Raw genomic sequence first — 22,629 nt, forward strand, 5'->3', positions numbered from 1 at the left:
TTCCCCGCTTGCTTGTCTAACTCAATGAGGGACAGCAAAGCAGTCCTGGCTTGGAGTGCCCTGAGTGCCCTCACTCGGCACATCACAGCACTCAGCCATCAGCCCAGCTGCACTTGCCACAGGCTGCCATCCGGGGGAGTCAATCGGGGGGCTGTCAGGATCCAGGAGGCCCTGCAGGAGAGCTTCCACCCCGAGGAGCCCAAGGAGCCACCCCAGTCCTCCCCATCGGGGGCTCGTGCCCCATTCCTCCCTCTCCTCCTTCCACTTAACCCTCCCTAGCCCCATTCCTGATGTAAAAAATAAAGGACACGTGTGTTCAAAACTAGAAACTCTCTTTATTTAACAAAACTGGGGGGGGGGGGCGGATTAACATCTGGGGAGACTGGGAAAAGGAGGTGGGAGAGGGGTAGAGAGAGGGTGGAAGAGGGAAGGGGTAAACCTGGAAGGAGGGAGCGGGAAGGGGGAAGCCAGGGGAAGAAGGAGGAGGGGAAGTATAAAACTATGGTATGCCATAACTTCAGTACTGTGTACAGATGTGGTCTCCTCACCTCAAAAAAGATATTTTGGCCTTGGAAAGGGTTCAGAAAAGGGCAACTAAAATGATTAGGGGTTTGGAACAGGTCCCATATGAAGAGAGGCTAAAGAGACTGGGACTTTTCATCTTAGAAAAGAGGAGACTGAGGGGGGATAGGATAGAGGTCTATAAAAGCATGAGTGGTGTGGAGAGGGTGCATAAAGAAAAGTTCTTCATTAGTTCCCATAATATAAGGACTAGAGGACACAAAATGAAATGAATGGGTAGCAGGTTTAAAACTAATAAGCGAAAGTTCTTCTTCACACAGCGCATAGTCAACCTGTGGAATTCCTTGCCAGAGGAGGCTGTGAAGGCTAGAACTATAAGGGTATGTCTACACTACCCTCCTAATTCGAACTAGGAGGGTAATGTAGGCATACCGCACTTGCAAATGAAGCCCGGGATTTGAATTTCCCGGGCTTCAGTTGCATGAAGCCGGCCGGCGCCATTTTTAAATGCCGGCAGTTCGAACCCCGTGCCGCGCGGCTACACGCAGCACGGAGTAGCTAGTTCGGATTAGGCTTCCTAATCCGAACTAGCTGTACTCCTCATTCCACGAGGAGTAACGGTAGTTTGGACTAGGAAGCCTAGTCCGAACTACCTAGTTCGTGCCACGTGTAGCCGCGCGGCACGGGGTTCGAACGAGCAGGGATTTAAAAATGGCGGCGCCCAGTTTATGCAAATGAAGCCCGGGAAATTCAAATCCCGGGCTTCATTTGCAAGTGAGGTATGCCTACATTACCCCGCTAGTTCGAACTAGCGGGGTAGTGTAGACATACCCTTAGAGAGTTTAAAGAGAAGCTAGATAAATTTATGGAGGTTAGGTCCATAAAAGTCTATTAGCCAGAGGGTAGGAATGGTGTCCCTGGCCTCTGTTTGTCAGAGGCGGGAGACAGATGGCAGGAGACAAATCGCTTGATCATTGTCTTCGGTCCATCCCCTCCGGGGTACCTGGTGTTGGCCGCTGTCGGCAGAAAGGCTACTGTGCTAGATGGACCATTGGTCTGACCCAGTACGGCTGTTCTTATGTTCTAAGCTCAGGGCTGAGGGTCGGGGGTCTCTCTGGACCAACTTGATTTTCATGTAAACCTGCTCCTGGGTTTGCATGTGGCCTTTGGTGGTGAGGCTGGCAGCTGTCCTGCCCTAGACGGCCGCTTTCCTGTGCCTAGTGCAGAGATTGTGGATGTTGGAGGCCTCCCCCCAAACCTCGATGAGGTCCACAATCGCTGCACTAGACCAGGTGGGCGCCCGCCTCTTGCGGCCCCGGGCAGGCTCCTGTGAGCCGCCAGCCAGGTTCTGGGAAGAGGCTGAGGGCTGGGTGGCAGTGGGTGGCTGGCTCATGCCGTGTCAGGTGCAGGGTCTGCTGGCTGGGTGCTGGCAGGCTTGCAACTGGCACAAGCACTATAGCCAGACTGTGCCCCTTTAAGGGCTCCGGGCCGAGAGGGGGGCAGAAGAGTTTCCCTGGTTTGGCCCATAGGGGCAAGCTGGGAAGGGCTAGACTCTAACTAGTTCGAATTAAGTGGCTACAATGCCCTTAATTCGAACTACTTAATTCGAACTAGGCGTTACTCCTCATAGAATGAGGTTTACCTAGTTCGAATTAAGCGCTCCGCTAGTTTGATTTAAATTCGAACTAGCGGTTTGTATGTGTAGCCCCTATTAAAGTTAATTCCAACTAACGGCTGGTAGTTCGAATTAACTTTGTAGTGTAGACATACCCAAAGAGAATGAGACAAATTAATCTCCAAGGTAACTTCATTGATTTAGGAGATATCCCAGGGCTTATGGTATGTGATGATGGATCAAATGATGAAGCTGGCCCAGTTTTCCTAATCTGAGGTCTAGAGTTGGGGATGTCAAATGAAGTCTCCTGCATTTAGTTCCTAGCTTTGCCACCGACTTGCTCTATCATCTTGGGCCAATCAATTAATCAGTACCATGGCCAAAAGGGTTCTTACCCAACCTCCTAGGGTGATGTGGAGTTTAATGAATAAACACTTTGAGATTCTTGTATCATAGAATCATAGAGCTGGAAGAGACCTCAGGAGGTCATCAAGTCCAGCCCCCTGCCCAAGGCAGGACCAATTCCAACTAAATCAACCCGGCCAGGGCTTTGTCAAGCCAAGACTTAAAAACCTCTAGGGATGGATATTCCACCACTTCCCTAGGTAACCCATTCCACTGCTTCACCACCCTCCTAGTGAAATTGTTTTTCCTAAAATCCAACCTAATCCAACCTAAACCAACCTATGAAAGGGACCAGAGAATTGTAAAGCATTATTATTACTAGTAGCATGTCCAGAGAGTGGAAAAGCAGAGTTACTAGCATGTTGTCTCCTTAAAAGAGAAGGTTCTTGAATACATTAACACACTTCTCCCAGGTATCTATCCAACTATTAAATTATAGAAATATTCTAGATTTCTCCCTCTTGATGCATAAAAGGTCAAATCCTTGTTCCATTGAGGTCAAAGGCAAATCTCCCTTTGACTTCAACAATAATGGTATTTGGCCCATTAGAATTAAATTTGTGACCAATTTCCACCCTGTCCTACACTCTGTGGAACAAAATTGAAGTCACTGTGGGCGCATAAACATTGGCTCCACATTCTGATACACTTTATTGTGGTAAAGACAATACACCATGCCTTATTTCAATGCAGCCTCACACAGACACTGGAAGAATTCTCTTTGGGTGGCTCTTCTGTTCAGCCCAATATTGCAGTTCAAAACCTTTCATTGGAGGTAGGATCAACTACAGCTTTTCTCTCTGTAAAGAAAGGTAAGCTTATTTGCTTTGTGGGAATTACAAGGACAATGAACAAATGTTTACAAATTCTAACAATTAGAATAAATTCTTTGATGTCTTTTGCCTGCACAGGATCAAAAAATTTACAGTCTGAAAATATTAAAGTAGGTAACAGTGTCTCTGACTTTAAAAATGATGCCAATACTGAAGTTCAAATACTGATCAACATTACAAACAACAACAGTAAGTATGCAAAAACTTGTGCTGGACAAATTCTACACAAAAGTGTTCTCACACTCCCTTAACTAAAATCTACAAAAGAATGTTTTTTTTTTATGTACATATATTAGGGCACATAGCATAGAACAAGAAATGTACACGACAAAACTAACTGTGACCTTATTTGTGAATCACTGCTGACTTACCTGTAACATGGCGAGGGATGTTAAATTTAGATTAATTAACTAATCGAATAGCTGATGGGATTTCCATCAACTATGCAATTAGTCCATTGGGGTGCCTCCACCTTTGAACTGTTGCAAGAGTCTTACTGGGCTCTTGCTACAGTTCAAAAGCGGTAGCCCCACAGGGAGCGCGCTCCCTGCGGCATCTGAACCTTTGAAATATACAAGGAAAAGTAATTTACATATTCCCACACTATAAGAACTAGGGGTCACCAAATGAATTTAATAGGCAGCAGGTTTAAAACAAACAGAAGGGAGTTTTTCTTCACTCAGCGCACAGTCAACCTGTGAAACTCCTTGCCAGATGATGTGGTGAAGGGTAGGACTTTAATAGGGTTCAAAAAAGAGCTAGATAGATTCATGGTCCATCAAAGGCTGTTAGTCAAGATGGGTAGGAATGGTGTCCCTGGCCTCTGTTTCTCTGGAGGTGGGTGACAGGGGAGGGATCACGTGAGGATCACCTGTTGTGATCCCTCCCTCTGGGGCATCTGGTATTGGCCACTGAGGTACAAATATTTGAAAATTGACACTTCTCTTATGTTCCTCAAGGAAATGTTGACAACTTGCCAAAACAAAGGTGACATGAACCATATCAACCGTGCAGGACCAGGAAGGTCCAACCCTGTAGCAGTAGAAAGCTGTTTTAGTTTGGTAGTTTCACTGGTGTAAAAGTCTGTGCTGCAGTACAGGACAGTTAAATTTCAAATGATGCATTATAATTGGATTGTCAGAGCTGCACATAAGAGTTGTGTTTTGTTTCAAAGTCAAGCAGTAGAAAGTTAGGAAATGCCAGATAGACAATTTCCCATGTAACCTTAATTCTGTCCATATTTATTATGGTATGGGCTTTAATTTCATAATTAAAATGTGATTAGTTTATGATTAATTTCATTATTACAAACATTTTTCCTACAGGATTCCTGTCTCATTCAATGATCAGGAGGGTGGTGCAAAAGGACAATATAGGCAAAAGGCTTATGGATCTGACCTTTCCCGACTTTCAAGTGCTTGACTTTCTAATCTAAATAATAACATTCTTTTCACCAATTGTGATGTAATTTCTGTCTCAGATTGAGCTACTATATTTTCCCTCACATGCAGACTTTATATATTTTTTCTCTTTCTTGTTATTTTCCTCTATCTGAATACAATCAGGTAGGCTAAAAAATTTACATCTTTTGCTCTTTCTGTGATGGAAGACTTTACAATAAACCCAGGAGAACTGATTAAAATAGCTACTGTCTTTCCTCATCTTCATTACAACTATAACATTTTAAAAACGTAATTCTATTCTTATAAGTTCTTTTCACAGATGTCCATCTGTTTCTTAACTGCTATAATGTCACCTCTGCTTATTTGATTATTCATTGATTTGATACCAGCAAAAATGTGTTATACAAATAATTAAAGTGTACCTGTAGGGGAACACTTCAATCTCCTGGACACACAATTGCAGATCTAAAAGTAGCCATCCTGCAGCAAAAAAACTTCAGGACCAGACTTCAAAGAGAAACTGCTGAGCTACAGTTCATCTTTAAGTTTGACACAATCAACTCAGGATTAAACAAAGACTGTGAATGGCTTGCTAACTACAAAAGCAGCTTCTGCTCTCTTGGAATTCACACCTCCAGATCAGCTGCTAGAAGTGGGCCTCATCCTCCTTGATTGGATCCACCTCGTCATCTCCAGCCTGATCCTGGCCTGCATATTTATTCCTGCCTCTGGAAACTTCCACTACATGCATCTGACGAAGTGGGTCTTTGCCCACGAAAGCTTATGCTCCTACACTTCAGTTAGTCTATAAGGTGCCACAGGACTCCTCGTCGCTTTTGCAGATTCAGACTAACACGGCTACCCCTCTGATACAAATAATTAAACACACCAGAAGTTTTTAAACTGGTGTTTTCTAATTGCTCTGTAGCACTTATTATTTTCACTGTCTCATTCACCATAAAGTAGAGAATTCTGATGCTTTGCTCAGCCTTCCCCATCCTAAAGGTGATACAGTCTACAGACTGATATGTTAGGGTAGGCTTGTCGATGTGGGGAGGAAAGAGGGCAAGTGCCCCACAGCCAGGTGATTTAAAAGGACTTGGGGTTCCCGGCCACTGTTGCTGTTACTGCAGCAGCCCTGGGAGCCTCGGAGCCTTTAAATTGCCACTGGAACACCGAGCCATGTGCTCCAATTGGTTCATAGGGCTGTTTGGAGAGGCAGGGGCATGGTGCGATGCATTCCAGGCAGCACTGAGGGCTTGTGGGGTGTGCTGTGGTCCAGGAGGCACTGAGAATCAGCTGTCCTGGTCACAGCCCTTCCACTGCCCCAAATACCTTGCTCAGAGGCCTGGAGAGGCTGTTGGCTCCCCTGTATTAGCATTTTCCTCTTTGTCTGCAATATTTTCTCTATTTTTTAAATATTACTTTAATTTGTTGTCTACGTTAATACATTGTATGAAGCGTTTTAAAATTAGGGGTTTTTTTGGTTTGTAACTTCTTAGGTTTTCTTAAATTGAAAAGGTAAATACAAATTCTACTATGTGCAACTGTAAACAACATCCCCCCAGCTCCACTCTGAGCCTTCAGCAGCATAGACTGCAACAGGAGTTCTTGAGGTACAGGTTTAACTGTGTTAGCTGGCAGAAAGAGGTGCTTGTTTTATCTTAGAGGGGCAGGTGGACCACCAGGTGAATGTGCTGTATTGGGAGCAGATGGGTGGAGCTTAGCCTGGCTTAGCTATTAGGTGAGAAACTGCTCCATCAGGTATCCTCAGAAGATGAGAATAAGCTGCTGAGACTAGGTGCTGTGTGGAGAAGGTGTATGTTTGGGGCAGACCCATATATCCCACTTCCTGTTCCATGTACTGCATGAGCCACTGAGGCCATGTTCTGGGTCTGAGGGGAAGATGCCAAGATCTCTTCTCTCCCATCCTCATAGCTGCTCTGATAACTTTCGTGTATTCTCAGTACCGTGTCTGAATCTTCTGTATTCTGGTTTTAATATCTTCATCAGTACCTCCCACTTTATTTACAATACTACCTAAATAAGTGAAGGTATCAACTTCCTCCAGTGTCGTTCCTCTCAGGACAATTGGGCTGCTGTTACTTGCTGCATTCACTTTCATGATCTTAGTCTTCCTCTTGTGGATCTTCAGTCCCATCTACTGTGAAATCTTGTCCAGCTTCACTGTTTTATTTTGCATTTGAAGTTGATTATTACAAACATTAGCTTATGGGAAAGAGCAAGGTAATGCCCAGTAGAGCAAGAGATTTTGAGAAGATGGCGATGGATTGGCCATACACTTAGGAAGCCACCAACTAGCATTACCAGACAATCCCTATCCTGGAACCCACAGGGAAAAAGGGGAAGAGGAAGGCCAAAGAATAGTTGGAGAAGAGACCTGGATGTGAATGTGAGGAAAATGGGCAAAAGCTGGAGAGAATTAGAAAAGGTGGCATAAGACAGAGAGGCTTGGAAAGAAATTGTTGATGGCCTATGCTCCCATAGAAGCTAAGGACAAAGAAGAAGATGTCTGAATCTAATGCTTGTGATTTTGTCATCATTGTGAACCTGGAGATTGGGAATATTCATGCATATTCCCTATTACCTATTAACACACACACCTAAATCTGAGTCAATGCTGGTTATGTACCATTTCTATCTTGTGATTTCCTAAGCAAGACTTTTAATTTTAAATAATCTGAGCATAACTTCAGATGCTCAGAGCCTTTTCTCTAATACTGTGTAATGTGAATTTTGATTTCACATATTAGCTTTGATAATTGTTTTTAATTAATTCTGGTAGAGTGCCAAAATTGCCCCAGGGGATGTGACTCTGAGAAAGGAAACAGTGATTTTTTTTAACAGTTACTGTCTCAGGAGAAACAGACTGGAATCTTAGGGAACAAAAAAAGGTACTTCCTTAGCTCAAGGGGTTTCCCTGGCAAATATTAAGGCCTATTGTGTATAACGGAGGAGTAAAAGCTTCTCAAAGGATCTTTTACAATGGAAGTGTAGGCAAGCTAAATATAGGAGTTGCTATCAGTTCTTCCTATAATAATCTATTTAATTAGTATTTATGACCTACATGTCTTTTCTCTTTGCCAGCTGTAGGTTCATCTACACCTGGAAGCATTGGCTTTGTCTTATATCAAAATGATAAATTTTTCCAATCCAAAACTTACAGGAGTCATTATAATTATACTAAACGAATTATCTCTGGCCGTGTTGCTAATGCAACAGTCAATGACGTCCAAATAGCCTTCAACCCATGGGTGAGTTCTCTTATATGTAGAACTGAGGGAAAGGGTATTCTAGAGAATGTTACATGGAACATCTTGCTGTTGCAGCCTCAATTATTTACCATTTAAATTCCCATAGCACCTACTGGCCACAATCTGATTGGACCCCATTGAGGTAAGCACAATGCAAACATATAGCAAATGCTGCTGTCCCCACAACATTATAGCCATATCGAGAGAAGGTATGAAGGTTACTGTTTAAAAAAGCGCTCCGGCTTTATTTATCTTTATTTTTTGTCTTCAAAAGAATAACATAATTGTATCATTGTTCAGTTATTGGCATGGGAGGGATGCCAACAAGACAGAAGAAGACTAAGGCCTTGTCTACACTTAGAAGTTCAGCTAATTGAGCTATGCCGGTATAGTTAAAATGGCAAAGCTGCGTAGTGTATATGGAGTTATATTCGAATAAAAGTGCTTATACTGGCATAGCCTTTTCCAGTTAGGTAAAGTGAAATAAACTATATCTGTATAAAGTGCCTTATATTGGTGATGTTGGTAGTCTATCACTGATGATGATGATGTTATTGTAAATCTCATCTGTGGCTACACATATATCTCTGAAGTCTGAACTTTGATGCATAGCATCAACCACTCTGGGGATATGTCTAGACTACACCTCTCTGTCGACAAAATTGCTAATGAGGCAGGGATTTAAATATCCTGCGCTTCATTAGCATAAACATGGCTGCCACTTTTTTTTGACACGGAGCTTTTTCGAAAAAAATGGCAGTCTAGACTGGGATCTGTTGAAAAATAAACCCTTTTTCAACATATCCTGCATTCCTCAAAAAATGGTGTGTCCGGGCTCTCCGGATGGCAGCTGTCCGGGGCTGCTCAAAGTGCCTCCCCTCCACATCAGCCTGTGTCCCCCATGCTGGGAGGAAAGCCTCCCCTTTCCTCGCCACTAGGTTGTGCAGCACACAGCATGCAGCAACCACATCGGGGATGTTGTGTTCCCCCATGTCCAGCTGAGTGAGCAGGCATCTAAACCTGCCCTTCAGATGGCCAAAGATGCACTCCACCTGGAAGTGAGCCCAATTCAGGTGGGAGTTAAAGAGTTCCCTGCTCGCATCCAAGATGTCCAGTGAATGGCTTCATGAGCCAGGGCATAAGGGGTTATGCCGCGTCGGCCACGATGCACATAGGCATCTGCACATGCCCGACTGCATAGTTTCACTCTGGAAAGAATGTCCCAGCCTGCAGCCTGCGGTACAGATATGAGTTCCAGAAGATGCGGGCATCGTGTGCCCAGCCTGACCACCTGACACAAATGTCTGTGAATTGTCCGTGGTGGTCGACAAGGGCCTGCAGCACCATAGAAAAATAGCCCTTTTTGTTAATATACTGGGCTGCTCAATGGGGTGGTGCGCAGATCGTGATGTGCGTCCCATCGAGTGTTCCACCGCAGTTTGGAAATCCTAGCCCTGCAAATCTGGCCACGATGGTATCCAGGTGTCCGAGGTGGACAGTACTGTGAAGCAGCTCTGAATAGATGGCCATCACCACATGCAGAAAGGGACACATAGAAACACACACAACAGGACATTAGAGGAGTTGCATGAGCTGATGAGCAGTGCTTCCTCACCCTTCCCGTCCCAGACCCCAAGAGACCCCCTTCAGGCAACCCTCCATCTCCCTTTCCCCCTTCCCTCGCACCATGGCAGGGTGAGGCCAGGAGGACTTTTACCACTGCCACCCCCATCCCCCATTCCCTCTGCCTGGTCCTGACTGTCCCCCTTATCTGCCCCCCCTCCCCATGGACAGTCCCCAGAGAGTGACTTACTTCCATCAATACAGCCCCAACAGTAGACCTCTCCACGCCAAACTGGTGTCCCACGGAGCGGTAGCTGTCAGGGGTGGCCAGCTTCTAGGGGGCAATAGCGACCCACTTCTCCAGGGGGATGGCAGGCCGCAAGTGGGTGTCCTGGTGTTGTAGGGCAGAGGGGCAAGCCAGGCACACAGCTCCTGGAAGGTGGACTTCTGCATACAGACATTTTGGAGCAAAGCCTCATCATCCCACTGCTCCATAACAAGCCGGTCCCACCAGTCTGAACTGGTGTCCAGCCTCCAAACTCACCTCTGTAGGAATAAGTTCGGTAGCAAAGGCAGTGGGGCTGCAGCCCGAGTGAGAAGCTCAAAGCTGGGCTCTGAATCTAGCTCTGCCACAAACATCATGATAGTCTCATGAAGATGCAGCAGAACTTCCAGCATCATAGTGTGAGGCCATCGCCTGCCCAGGGGCATCTCAGGCTCCATGGCCAAAAACACAGTGAAAAGCACAAAAACAAACCTGAAAATAAACTGCTGTGGTGTCCGAGGAAGCAGGGCAACCAGAGCAAGCACTGCAGCAGCTTTGCTTTCCCTCCAGTTGGTAGACAAGGCAGAAACAGGAGCAGAGCAATGGCTGTCCAGGGGGATCCCTTTAAGCATGCGTCTCTGCAAAGGGCATGCAGCAGCACCTGGAAATAAAGACTGCCCTCATGTCCTGCCAAAAGCACTTCCGGGTGCTATATTTATTTGAAAGAGCATCTGGCAGTCTGGACACTCTTTTTCAAAAAAGCAGATAGATTTTTCGATCCACGTCATGCAATCTAGACGCTCTTTTTTGAAAGATACTTTTGAAAAAGCCTCTGTCAAAAAAGGTGTGTAGTCTAGATGTACCTTTAGATATTTTTTTAAGGCAATTGATCGACAGCACCTTGATCAACTGTGTTGACTGGCATAACTGGATCTACACTCTGCTTTTACTGGCATAACTGTGTCAGCAAAAAAAAAAAATCACACCCTTAACTGACATAGTTCTGATGGTAAAACTTCTTATGTGTAAAGCAGAGCCTAAATCAGAAAGTTGAGAGGGATGAAAATAGCTATTTCTCTACAGAAAATAAAATATAATAAATTCTGGGAACAAGAGAAGGATAACAGGGTGGTCAAATATTGGAATAAATTGCCAAGGGAGGTGGTGGAATCTCCCTCTCTGGAGATATTTAAGAACAGGTTAGATAGACATCTGTCAGGGATGGTGTAGGTGGAGCTTGGTCCTGCCTTGAGGGCGGGGGGCTGGACTCGATGACCTCTTGAGGTCCCTTCCAGTCCTATTATTCTATGATTCTATGATTCTATGATAACATATCAAATACATCCAAACATGCCTATTTGCCATTTGGTGTTATCTGAATTCTATGTTGTTTTTTACCATATTCCTTAAACTCTGCCTTCTTCAGAGATAACTCCAGGTGTCCCTTGAAAGAGTTGCATCTTTTGCTTCAATTGTCTTTCCCCTAAACTTGTTCCACATGTTTAATGACTTCTTTGTTTCCATTTTCACCAAGAAGTTTGGTAGTGATTGAACAGCTAACATAGGGTATGTCTACACTACCCCTCTAGTTCGAACTAGGGGGGGTAATGTAGTCATACGGAGTTGCAAATGAAGCCCGGGATTTGAATTTCCTGGGCTTCATTTGCATAAAGCCGGCCAGCGCCATTTTTAAATGCCGGCTAGTTTGGACTGCGTGCTGCGCGGCTTCCTAATCCGAACTAGCTAGTTCGTGCCGCGTGTAGCCGCACGGCACGCAGTCCGAACTAGCCGGCATTTAAAAATGGCGCCGGCCGGCTTTATGCAAATGAAGCCCGGGCAATTCAAATCCCGGGCTTCATTTGCAACTCCATATGACTACATTACCCCCCCTAGTTCGAACTAGGGGGGTAGTGTAGACATACCCACAGTGAATGCCAGTGAAAATTTGAGTATGTTCACAAGCTAAAGTTGGAAAAGAACAAATTAAAAATTACCAATTTAAATATATTCAAGTCAGGGCCTGATGGAATGCATCCTAAAATACTCCTGGAGCTAACTGAGGAGATATGTGAGCCATTAGCTATCTTTTAAAAATCATGGTATAAGGTAAAGAGAATACTAGAAAATGGCAAATATAGTGCTCATCTATAAAAGGGGCATAATGACAATCCAGGAAATTACACACTAGGTCAGCATAACTTCTGGATCAAGAAAGATAATGAAATAAATAATTAAGGAATTCATTTGCAAACATCTAAAAGATAATAATGTGCTAGGTAACGGTCATCATGCGTTTGTAAAGAACAAATAATGTCAAACCAACACAATAGCCAAATTTTCTTTGATAGGATAACAACCTTGTGGATATAGGGAAAGTGGAAGATGTGGTATATCTAAACTTTAGTAAAGTCTCACGTGACCTCATTAGTAAACTAGGGAAGTTCAACCTAGATGGGTCTACTATAAGATGGATGCATAATTGATTGGACAACCATTCCCAGAGAGTAGTTTTCAATGGTTACACTTTACAATCATGATGGAAGGGAATAACAAGAGAAAGAGAAAGGAATGCATATAGAGACATTGATCTTTAATCACTAGACCTAATGAACACTTGTGTCCAAATGCACAGGAATTAGTGCTTTCCAGTTAAAGTTCTTCATTTACATTACATGAAGCTTCTTCAATGTAAATAGTTGAAGAATTATAATAGAATACAGAATAGAATATTATAGAATATAACAGAATTCAATATATAATAGAATATTATATATTAAATATAATAGAATACATTATAATAAAATACAAACAATGGAAAATGCATTCAGTGTCCCATTAGTTTTCCATGAAGTTTAAACACTAAATACATTATTACAGGTTTAACAATCACTTTGATTTACACTAAAACACAAGTGAATTGGTCTGACATCTAGCTATGCATTTATAAGTGTTCAATAAGGCCTGGGGCACTGACATGAGCTGGCACCTAGTTTGCGAACATCACATGCATTTTTTCTGGGAGGTAATATTTGGCCTCTTCCTACAAGCCTTTCTTATCATGTGACTATGATTTGGAGGCTCAAACCCCTTAATGTGATGGATCAAGATTCTCTATGATAGATCATAAAACTGGGTGGATTTGAAAATAAGTATCATTCATATTGATTACTGTGAATTAAACCCTATCTTTAATTTCAGTTTATTTTTCATAATACAGCTGCATACTTTCTTTTATGTGAGCATTTCAGAAGTCTTTCATGTATATTTGAAGTCTGTCATACACAAATAAAACAAAGGCCATTTCAGTAACAAATTTCTATAGTTGTTATGAAAATGTAAAATTTCAAGCTTTACTTATTAAATATATTAAACAGCCGTATATTGAGGCGAGGACTGCCTGGCTCAATGGGTTGCCAGTGGAATGTGGCAGTTTCTACCTCTTGGTTGTAGTACAAACTCACATCAGTCTGGTAGCATTTGAGTGTTACTGTTATCTGATGATTGCTGCTAGGCAAGGGTGGCCAACCCATGACTTGTGAGCTGCATGCGGCTCTTCACCCCCATGAAAGTGTGACTCGCGAAGCTGCCCCATGCACCCCTACAAATGGCCCCCGGCTCCCTGTGCTCACCGGGTACAGGGGAGCCGTCCAGAGCAGCAAAATGGCAGTGGCAAGATGGTGGCGGCCGGTGGGAGCCTGATGTGGCCAAAAAGCCTAAGGGCAGTGTCTTTTTTTTTTTCAACAATTCTGGTGGGGCTCTCTTTGTTTAATGGGTTGGCCACCCCGGGAATATGTGAAACAAGTTGGCCTTTGTCCAGCTGATATGTATTTCTATCATAATTAACAAAACAACTTCAGCAAATTGGCAGCTTATTGGCAGTCTCAACAATATTATAAAAGGAGACGGAACTATCATTTCCACTATCAAAAGGTGAGATGCACTGTCAGTTCATGAAGCCAAATTGTCTTTGACATAAGATCTCCCACAAGTTGATTGGAAACTTGGCAAGTGTCTCAGTGTATGTGTCAGCTCTGCCTTAAGAAAGAACAGTCTTCGCTAAACTCAGCTTCATTGGTGTATTTCTACTAAGCATTTGTTATCATTTTTTTCTTCTTGTATTTACGATCCACAGTACAATCCATCGATTCTGCTGCACAATTATGCATGTGTCTTTTGGGATTACAGTGAAAATGACTGGAACACCAAAGGCTGCAAAAAAGAAGGAGACATACTACAGGGACTAAGATGCAGGTGTAATCACACTACTAGTTTTGCTGTATTAATGGTAGGACATTGGTTTTTTAACAGCAAATCATTTGTCTTTTCTTCTCTGTTGTTAATGTCTTTATAATGGTAGAACTGAAGTATGAGGCCAGTTTCGAATATACAGGATTATAAAATATTTCCCCCCAATGAACTAATAACCTAAGAGGAGCAACAGAAGTGTATGGGGGGAAGAAAGAAAACTTTACAATCAAGATTTTTAAAAGATCAGCAACCCCAAATTCTCCTTTATAAAGACATTGTTACTTGACCAGTTTCTTATAGGTATCATGGTGTTACTTGAACAAAATGCTCTGTCACTTGCACACTCTAGGGCACCCACCCCTCCCTAGTTCTTAGGGCTAAAGGTGTAACCCTCTCGAGTTAGGTACCCAGCTGTACCCTGTTCATAGGGTTCAGGCATAACTCTGTTAATTTAGACATGCTAACTTTACCCCTCCTTGAGCTCTGGGATATACTCCTCTGGGTTCCAGGCTCTACTTCTCCAGGCTCTGGGAGGGAGTTTGGGCACAGGAGGGGACTCCAGGTTGGGGCAGAGAGTTAGGGAGTATGGGGAGGTCTTGGTTGCAGGCTCTGGGAGGGAGTTTGGGTGCAGTATTAGACTCTGGGCTGGGGCAGAGGGTGAGGTGCAGGAGAGGAGTGAGAGCTCTGGCTGGGGATATAAGCTCTGGGGTGGGCCCGGGAGTGAGGGGATTTGGGTGTAGGAAGGTGCTCAAGGCTGGGGCAGAAGGCTGGAGTGTGTGGTCCCTGTGGTGCTTCCTGTAGCCCTTAGCTGCTCTTGTGCCCACAGCTCCCATTGGTTGTAATTCCCAGACAATGGGAGCTGCAGACCTGGCACTTGGGGGGAAAGGAGGGAGGAGAAGGGGCAGCACACAGAGCCTCCCTGTGCCTGTAGGCCACAGGCACCCGGCAGCCACTTCCGGCAGCTGAAGAACAAAGGCAAGAACAGGGTCAGATTACTGCAGGGGGGTTAGGAGCTTCAACCCAGGCCCCCTGGGCTACGGGGCCCCACAAAAAGATCTCCAGGCCTCCAAGATGCCAGATCTTTTTGTGGGGCCCCCTTAGCCTGAGGCTCTTTGCTGCAGACATTAAAGCCCTTGCGTTAATCTGGCCCTGCCTGGCGGAAGGAGGGAGGCACCTCTGCACACTGCCATCCCTCCCCTCTGCTGGGTGCAAGTAGGTGCTGTGGTGGTGGGGTCTGCAGGCAAGGGCAGCGCATGGAGCCACTTCCCACCACCAGGGCTGCAGCCAGGGATGTGCTAGAAGTTTCCAGGAGTGGTGCAGGGCCAGGGCAGACAGGGAGCCTGCCCCAGCCCCATTATGTCACCAAACAGGAGCTGCCCAAGGTAAGCTTACTGCACTTTAACCCCCTACCCCACCACTACACCCACTCCCGCACCCTAATGCACCTGAGGGTGTACCATTGCATTGTGCAAAGAATAGGGATGTTAAAATGTATGTAATTTTGTAAACATGTAAGAACTGCAATTTTTAAGCGGTTACATATTTACATGCGGGGGGAGGGGAGGAAAGCCGGCAGCCTCTGTGGGAGTTGGCACACATGGGAGCTGGTGGCTCCTCATGTGTAACAGGCTCACACCTTGCGCCCTCTCTCCCCTCCGTCTCCCCTGGGCTGCTGCTTCTGATAAAGAAGCAGCCATGTGGGGAGAGGGAAGCCAGCTCAGTGGGAGCTGGTACATACGGGGAGCCGACTGATACAAAGGCAGCAGTGCAGAGGGGCGGGGAGGAGGCCTACGTGTAACTCTAAGGTTAACCGATAAGCCCAGGGTCATGGGTTAATTGTGTACACGAGTGCACACTCACATCCCTAGTAAAGACATTATATTATTTTCAGTGTTGTCTATACCAGTCATTATACATGCTAACATTTTGTTTTCTGCTTTTTCTGTTACTAGAGAGAGGATAGGTTTTAATTTGCTGTCCATAAGAATGCCCAGATTATTTTTCTACTGGTTACATTTAATTTATAATCCAGAATTATATATGAGTAGTTTAGATTCTTTCTTCCAAGGTACACTACATTTCTTAACAATGAATTTCATCTGCCATTTAATCTGCACAGTCACTTAGCACTGCTAGGCCCCTCTGAAGTTCCTCAAAAATGTTTTGACTAATTTTGTGTGACCTGCAAATTTTAACAGTAGCTAATAGTAGCCATAACATTAAAAAAAAACATCATTCTCATGTCCATAGACATTTTAGAGAGAAAACTATCTCCTCCACCACGTGCACACCCAACTAGCTAAATAACTTATTTATAACAAATAAAATTTATTTTCTAGAGCTTCAGGATCAATTACACATATGCAAAACCTCTAGAGATTGTCTCAGACATTGGTATTGGATTCTCCATTGGTGGTCTGGTTATTACCATTCTGTTTCAAACTCTCACCTGGTAAGAGAAAATACATAAAATAGTAATCTGCAAAAATATGTGTATGCTAATTTAACGTTATGCTCTGAGTATGGCCTGGAAAAGTGAGTGAAGTCACTTTATAACATAGAAGGATACTCTTAATATCTTACTATTGCACAGTATCAACAATCTGCTAAATATGTCGTAAGCCTAAGAGGCTGTATTGTTAGCTGTTAGAGTGAAGGACTGGAAGTCAGGAGATAAGGGTTGTCTTCTCATCTGTGTCACTCTCTTGCTGCGTGATCTTGAGCAAATCATGTAATCTTTCTCAGTAGTGGTTTCCTTTCTTTAAATATGGAAATAACAATGCAGTAAAATTAGTTACCAAAAGGCATCATGACAACTGATATTTGAAAATACTTTAGATTCAAAGAGAAGTGGCACCACAGAGTTCTGAAGAGTATCTCTCATGGCCCAATTTGTGAAGTGCTCTGCCCTTCCTAAGAGCTACTGAGTATTAACATCCCATTCTGACTCACAAAATGTTTAACCTTTGGTCCTGATCCTTCAAAGGGATCTACAGAGGTATGCTGTAGTGACACTGCGGAATCCCATTGAAGGATCATATCCCTATTTCAGTCTGAGTCCATTTGGTTTATGTATAGTTCTGGCTAATTGTATTTTGTTTTTTTAAGACAATCAGAAGTAACAAATGACACTTCATTGGCAATAATATGATAGATATCGCGAGTATCCTACTTTTGAATATGATAGAGAAAAAGAGAGATACAGAGACTGATGCAGGATATAAATGTATATTAGAAAAGTTAGTTCTATGGGATTAAAAAGAGAAAATGCTAGAAACTGCTGGTTTTAAGGTGTTCACTGCACTCAGGAGATAATATTTTAAAACCTTTAGTCTCAACACTCTATGGGCCAAATTCTGAAGCCTCTACTCAATGCAAAACTCCTGTTGACTTCCCTAGAACTTTTTGCCTGATTAAGGGACTAAGTAAATACCTCAGGCTTTGTCCCAGTGTGTTTTGATACGTGCTAAAATGATTTATTTTGCCCAGAATGTGCAGCAGCTTCTATAAAGAGAAACAATGTATTAATTAATATCACCTGATCTTTTTTCAGGCAATAGCCAAATGCCAGATTGCATCATGGCAGCTATCTCAGGTTAATGATAAAGGCTGTTTCTGGGAGTTGTTTTGATCTTGCTTACGCTACTGTAACTCAGGCAGGAGTGCAAGTAGGCCAGTACACTCTGTTATGCTGTACCAGCACGTTATTTTTAGCTGGCACAGCATATTGGCGTGACATGGGAAGAGCTGGTTGCCCCAAGCCTCCTCTTTGGCACAGCTGTATACCACTCACCCCCTGTCCTTCCATGCAGTTGCATCTCTGTGTACAGGGGGACAGGGCGGGGGACGGGGCGGAGGGAGGCAAAGTTGAGGGATGGTACAGCTGCCAGATGAGCTGCCTGCAGTCTGCTCCTTTCCCTGCTGCTCCTCCCAGCAGGGAAAGGAACAGAACGCCCAGTCCTGCCCGGCTGTACACTGATGGAGATGCAGCTCTGCAGAAGGACAGGGCAGAGGGTTCAGCTCCTTTCCATGCTGCGGTTCCTGGGGTTGCTGCGGTTCCTCTCCAAGGGTATGGCTACACTACATGGCTCCATCAACAAAGCCATGTAGATGAGCTTTGTAGACATAGCAAAACGAAACGGCAATTTAAATAATCGCCACTTCATTTACATCAAAATGGCTGCTGCACTGAGCCGACAAACAGCTGATCGGCACAGCATGGCAGCCATTTTAATGTAAATGAAGTGGCGATTATTTAAATCGCCGCTTCATTTTGCTATGTCTACAAAGCTCATCTATATGGCTTTGTCGACAGAGCCATGTAGTGTAGACATACCCCAAGTAGGTGTGAGGGAAAGGGGCAGAACATCATCAGCTCCTTTCTGGCACGGCTGTGTGGAAGGGCACTGGGTGGTCCCAGAGGATCTGCTGGAGTGAGGTTGTCTAGCAGTGCCCAGTTGTGCACCTTTCCTGAAGTCTCCAGTGCAGCAGGAGGACAGAATAAGCATGTCTCTCCCCACTCCCCCCTCGTAAAGTGGGATGGATTATGGGGAGGAGATCGGGAAAGCATGGGGACCCAGATGTGGGGATGACGTTGGAAGGAGACACGTGAAGGGTCATGTGCCTCTCATTAGCTGATCCCTCTCACCCATCCACCCCCACAGTGGTAAGAAATGGATTTTACTTGCACCACTGAGCTCAGGTGTCATTCTACTAAAGCCAACAGAGTTATACCAATGCCATGAAGGAGAGAGTTTTTCACAGGCATTTTTAAAAATATGTTGATGTGCCCAACTCCTTGTGTCTCTAATAGCAGGGCTAAACTCAAAATAAGCTATGCAACTGGCACTATGCTAATTGTGTAGCTTAAGTCAAAATAGCTTATTTCGACTTTTGGCGCTTTCTACACAGCAGTTATTTTGAAATAGAGCACCCTTCCCCCGACTTCCCTTACTTCTCATACAATGAGGTTTATAGGAGATGGAGTAAGAAGCCCATTATTTTGAATTTATTTCAAAATAATGAGCTTGCTGTGTAGACATGCACTATGTTATTTTGGAATAACTGGTGTTATTCTGAAATAATGCTGCTTTGTACACCTAGCTTGAATCTTGAGAAAGAATTCTGTTACACTGTTTTCTCCATTTTACACTTAGGCTAGCCAGCTTGAAAAAACCAGCAGAAAAATGAGGGAATATGTCCCAAATGGTATACTAAGGGCACAGTCCTGCAAGGTGTTGAGTGCCCTCAATTCTAATTGAAGTCAAGGACAACTGATTAATTTGAGAGAGAGATATGAAAATAAAAGTCATGTACAAGTTAGAGCTCTCTGGTCCAGCATCCTCAGAACCTAATGTGTCCCAGATGAGGGATTTTGCCAAACCAGGGAAGTCATTTCTGGTCCCCTGCCACCAGTCCCCTAGCCCCTGGCCTGGCTGCCAGCGTCCTGGCTGACTCCATCCCCTGTTGTTGGCTCCCCTCTCTGCCGCTCCCCTGAGCAACCCTACTGCCATGTGCAGACCTCCTGATCCCGCCAGGCTCCTCTGCCGCCCTCAGGGTTCCTATCCGCCAGCTTTACACCGGGACTGTCTGGTCCCGGCAGGACCACAGATGCTGCTGGATGATAGTGTCCCGATTTAGAGAGGTGCGACCTTAGTACTGTACACCAAAAGTTTATTGCTGGCGTTTTTTGGTTTTGGCTTTGTAAATCCCAGTCAATCCAACGTTTGTATTAAAAAAGCCTACACTCCCCCAGCTGACTTCTAACATGTTAAAAGATGTATCATAATTTCTTCTCTTGCTTTGCTGCTTTTTTTTCAAACATGTATGGTGCTTACCAACAAATAGGAAAACACGAAAATTCTCAGTTACTTGGATGTTGGTGAATCTCTGCACAGCTATGCTGATTTTCAACATCATCTTCATCTCTGGAATTGAAAACCCAAATGTCGTGAAAAAGAACAATGGCACTCCCCCTGAAAACACCTTACTTCATGTGGAGCTGGAAGATCCTCCTGAAAATGCCTTGTGTACGGCTGTAGCTGTCTTACTGCACTACTTTTTGTTGGCAACATTTATGTGGACAGCACTCAATTCTGCACAATTGTACTTGCTGCTGCTTAAAACCCTGAAGCCCCTTCCTGGACACTTCACCTTAATCATGTCAATAATTGGATGGGGTAAGAATTAGAGTTCCATATGCAGAGGGCTCTTCAAACTGTAAATAATGCATTCAGTGTAAGTTTGAAATGTGTTAATCTGATAGACAAAATGAAATGCAGTCAGTTTCCTTGGTTCAGCTGTGTGGTTTAATAGCTAGCCTGCAGTTACTTCTGATGCCCTTTTACTGATTCACCTGGAGGCTACCAGCTTAGTCTGCTGTCACTGCAATAACATGGAGACCAGTAGAATTATAGGATATACATTCATTATCACAGCAGCTCCCCTCTGCTGCAGGCAGCAAGAATTTTGACAATAGTTAAAGGCTTCAGGAACGTTTTATCACTTAAAACAAAATTGTTTCTGATAAATGGTTGCATCTTTGGAGTCAAATTCTGCCCTTGTAAGATTTCCATTGACTTTACTGGGAGCCATGCATTCCCTCAACCAAAAATTGGCTTATATTATTTATCAAGTACAGTGAAACCTTTGTTATCCGGCACTCTGTTAACCAGAAAACTTTGTTAACCGGCATTGCCCCCAGCCACAATACTGACACATCTTCAGGTGCACAGGCCTGGTGTGGTTTACCATGAGTGGCTTAACAATTTTTTATTTAAGAAGTACTAATCATCTTTAACTCAAAATAGAAATGTGAGACCAACTGCCTCACACAACAAAACTACCAATATTAAAAACTTGAGTTTTACTATTATTGTCCATTGGTTTTTCCTAGGTTGATGGGACCCTCAGATAACCGGAATTTTTAGATAACCAGAACGCCCTAATCCCCAAGGATGCTGAATAGCACAGGTTTTACTGTATTATTTTGTAATAAATATTTAGCACATCTTTCAGTGCTTAGCAACAAGCAGCACTGCTGCAAGATTAAGGGAACTACTGGGAGAACTGAGGGAGGCCAGGCGTACCCACTGTATAAGATAGAAATCTCTGGGAGCTCAACCTCATTCAGTACAGTATTCTAATAAAACAGGCATGTATATCTTAGGTCTCTTTGCCACACTAAGCATGCACTTGATGTGAGATACTGTTAGGGTTACCAGGTAGGTTTAGAAAAAATACCGGACACACTTGATGGGGGGGAGGACCGGCCACGAGGGAGTAGCGGGGGCAGCACGGCTGGCCGCGGGAGATGGGCGGGGCCGAGAGTTGGGGGCAGAGTGGTTGGCCTGAGGAGATGGGGGAGGGGGAGGGAGCAGTGTGGCTGGCCAGGGGAGATCGGGAGGAGGAGAACTGGCTGGCAGGAAGCAGGGGTGCCCTGGATGGGGTTGGGAGCAGCAGAGCTGGTCAGGAAGGGTTGGGGGAAGTGGGGGTGGGGTGGGATTGATCCGGGCACGTGCAGATCCCGAGGGGCTGTCAGTCCCGTGCACGGTCCGGAGAAGCGTGAGTGAGTCTGGCTGCGGCTCCTCCACGCGCTCAGGAGCAGGGACAGGGCTTCTCCTCCTCCCCAAGGTGTCAGACGCAGCCAGGGCTCCCAGCGCCGATCGCGCCCCACCTCCCAGCCACTGCCCTGCCCCCGCCAGGCTTCCATCCGGCGCCCAGCCAGAAATCCAGGAAATACCAGACATTATACATGTCCAGTATTTTCTGGATTTTTTTACTGTACAGAGGGCACAAAAACCAGACTGTCTGGTAGAATACCAGTCACCTGGCAACCCTAGATACAGTTGTCTCATGGCCTCTACTAAATAGTTCTAAATTGTGAAAAGGGGCTAGGATTGCACAATTGCGATAAGAGAGCCAACTGCAGCACAGCAGAGGAATTGGCTTTGTTATCAGGGTATGGGGAGTCTCTAGAAGGCATGTTTAGGAACTGATGTACCACAAGTAAAGTCAGTAAGGTTTGGTCCTGTGCTCCATATAGATAACTGCCCTACACCACCCCAAATCCTGCCTTTTCTTCAAGGCCACTATCCCCACTAAACTGAATGCAGGACAAATAGAAAATAGGCCTTGAGGGTTTTAGCAGGTAAGTTTCCCCCTTATTGAGGTATTTGTGCAATAGGGGATGATCCAGACTTTGGAAATTAAACATTATAAAATTGATCTCTCTCTCTCTCTCTCTCTCACGCACACACTCAATTAGGATTTCCTGCTGTAGTGGTTGCTATAACATTTGGAGCTACTTACAGAGACGGCAAGCACTTAAACTACCGACGAGAAGAGTTGTAAGTAGATGAATGGTTACAACCCTTGTTTTACTGTATCTTTAATGCACAGTGGTATTCATGCTACCCTGGATTTGCCATGGTAGTAATTGTAACTAACAAATCCAGTCCTGAACCTTTTAGTCCTTATCTAAGCAAAACTTTTATTAGAT

The 22,629-nt window shown here is 44.4% G+C and overlaps 1 protein-coding gene across 1 annotated transcript in view; it reads left to right on the plus strand.

Moving 5' to 3' along the window:
- The window catches only part of ADGRG7 (adhesion G protein-coupled receptor G7), a 49,139-nt gene that overhangs the window by 20,880 nt on the left and 5,630 nt on the right, over positions 1-22,629 (plus strand). Inside the window, exons 7-13 of the mRNA XM_006130737.5 lie at positions 3,236-3,354; positions 3,454-3,564; positions 7,887-8,053; positions 14,014-14,166; positions 16,469-16,581; positions 19,977-20,308; positions 22,396-22,477. Of these exons, the coding sequence (XP_006130799.4) occupies positions 3,236-3,354; positions 3,454-3,564; positions 7,887-8,053; positions 14,014-14,166; positions 16,469-16,581; positions 19,977-20,308; positions 22,396-22,477 (1,077 nt within the window). The remainder of the gene's footprint in view (positions 1-3,235; positions 3,355-3,453; positions 3,565-7,886; positions 8,054-14,013; positions 14,167-16,468; positions 16,582-19,976; positions 20,309-22,395; positions 22,478-22,629) is intronic.

This window comes from Pelodiscus sinensis, chromosome 1 (assembly GCF_052426305.1).
Source record: "Pelodiscus sinensis isolate ZL-2025 chromosome 1, ASM5242630v1, whole genome shotgun sequence".
Classification (NCBI taxonomy): domain Eukaryota; kingdom Metazoa; phylum Chordata; order Testudines; family Trionychidae; genus Pelodiscus; species Pelodiscus sinensis.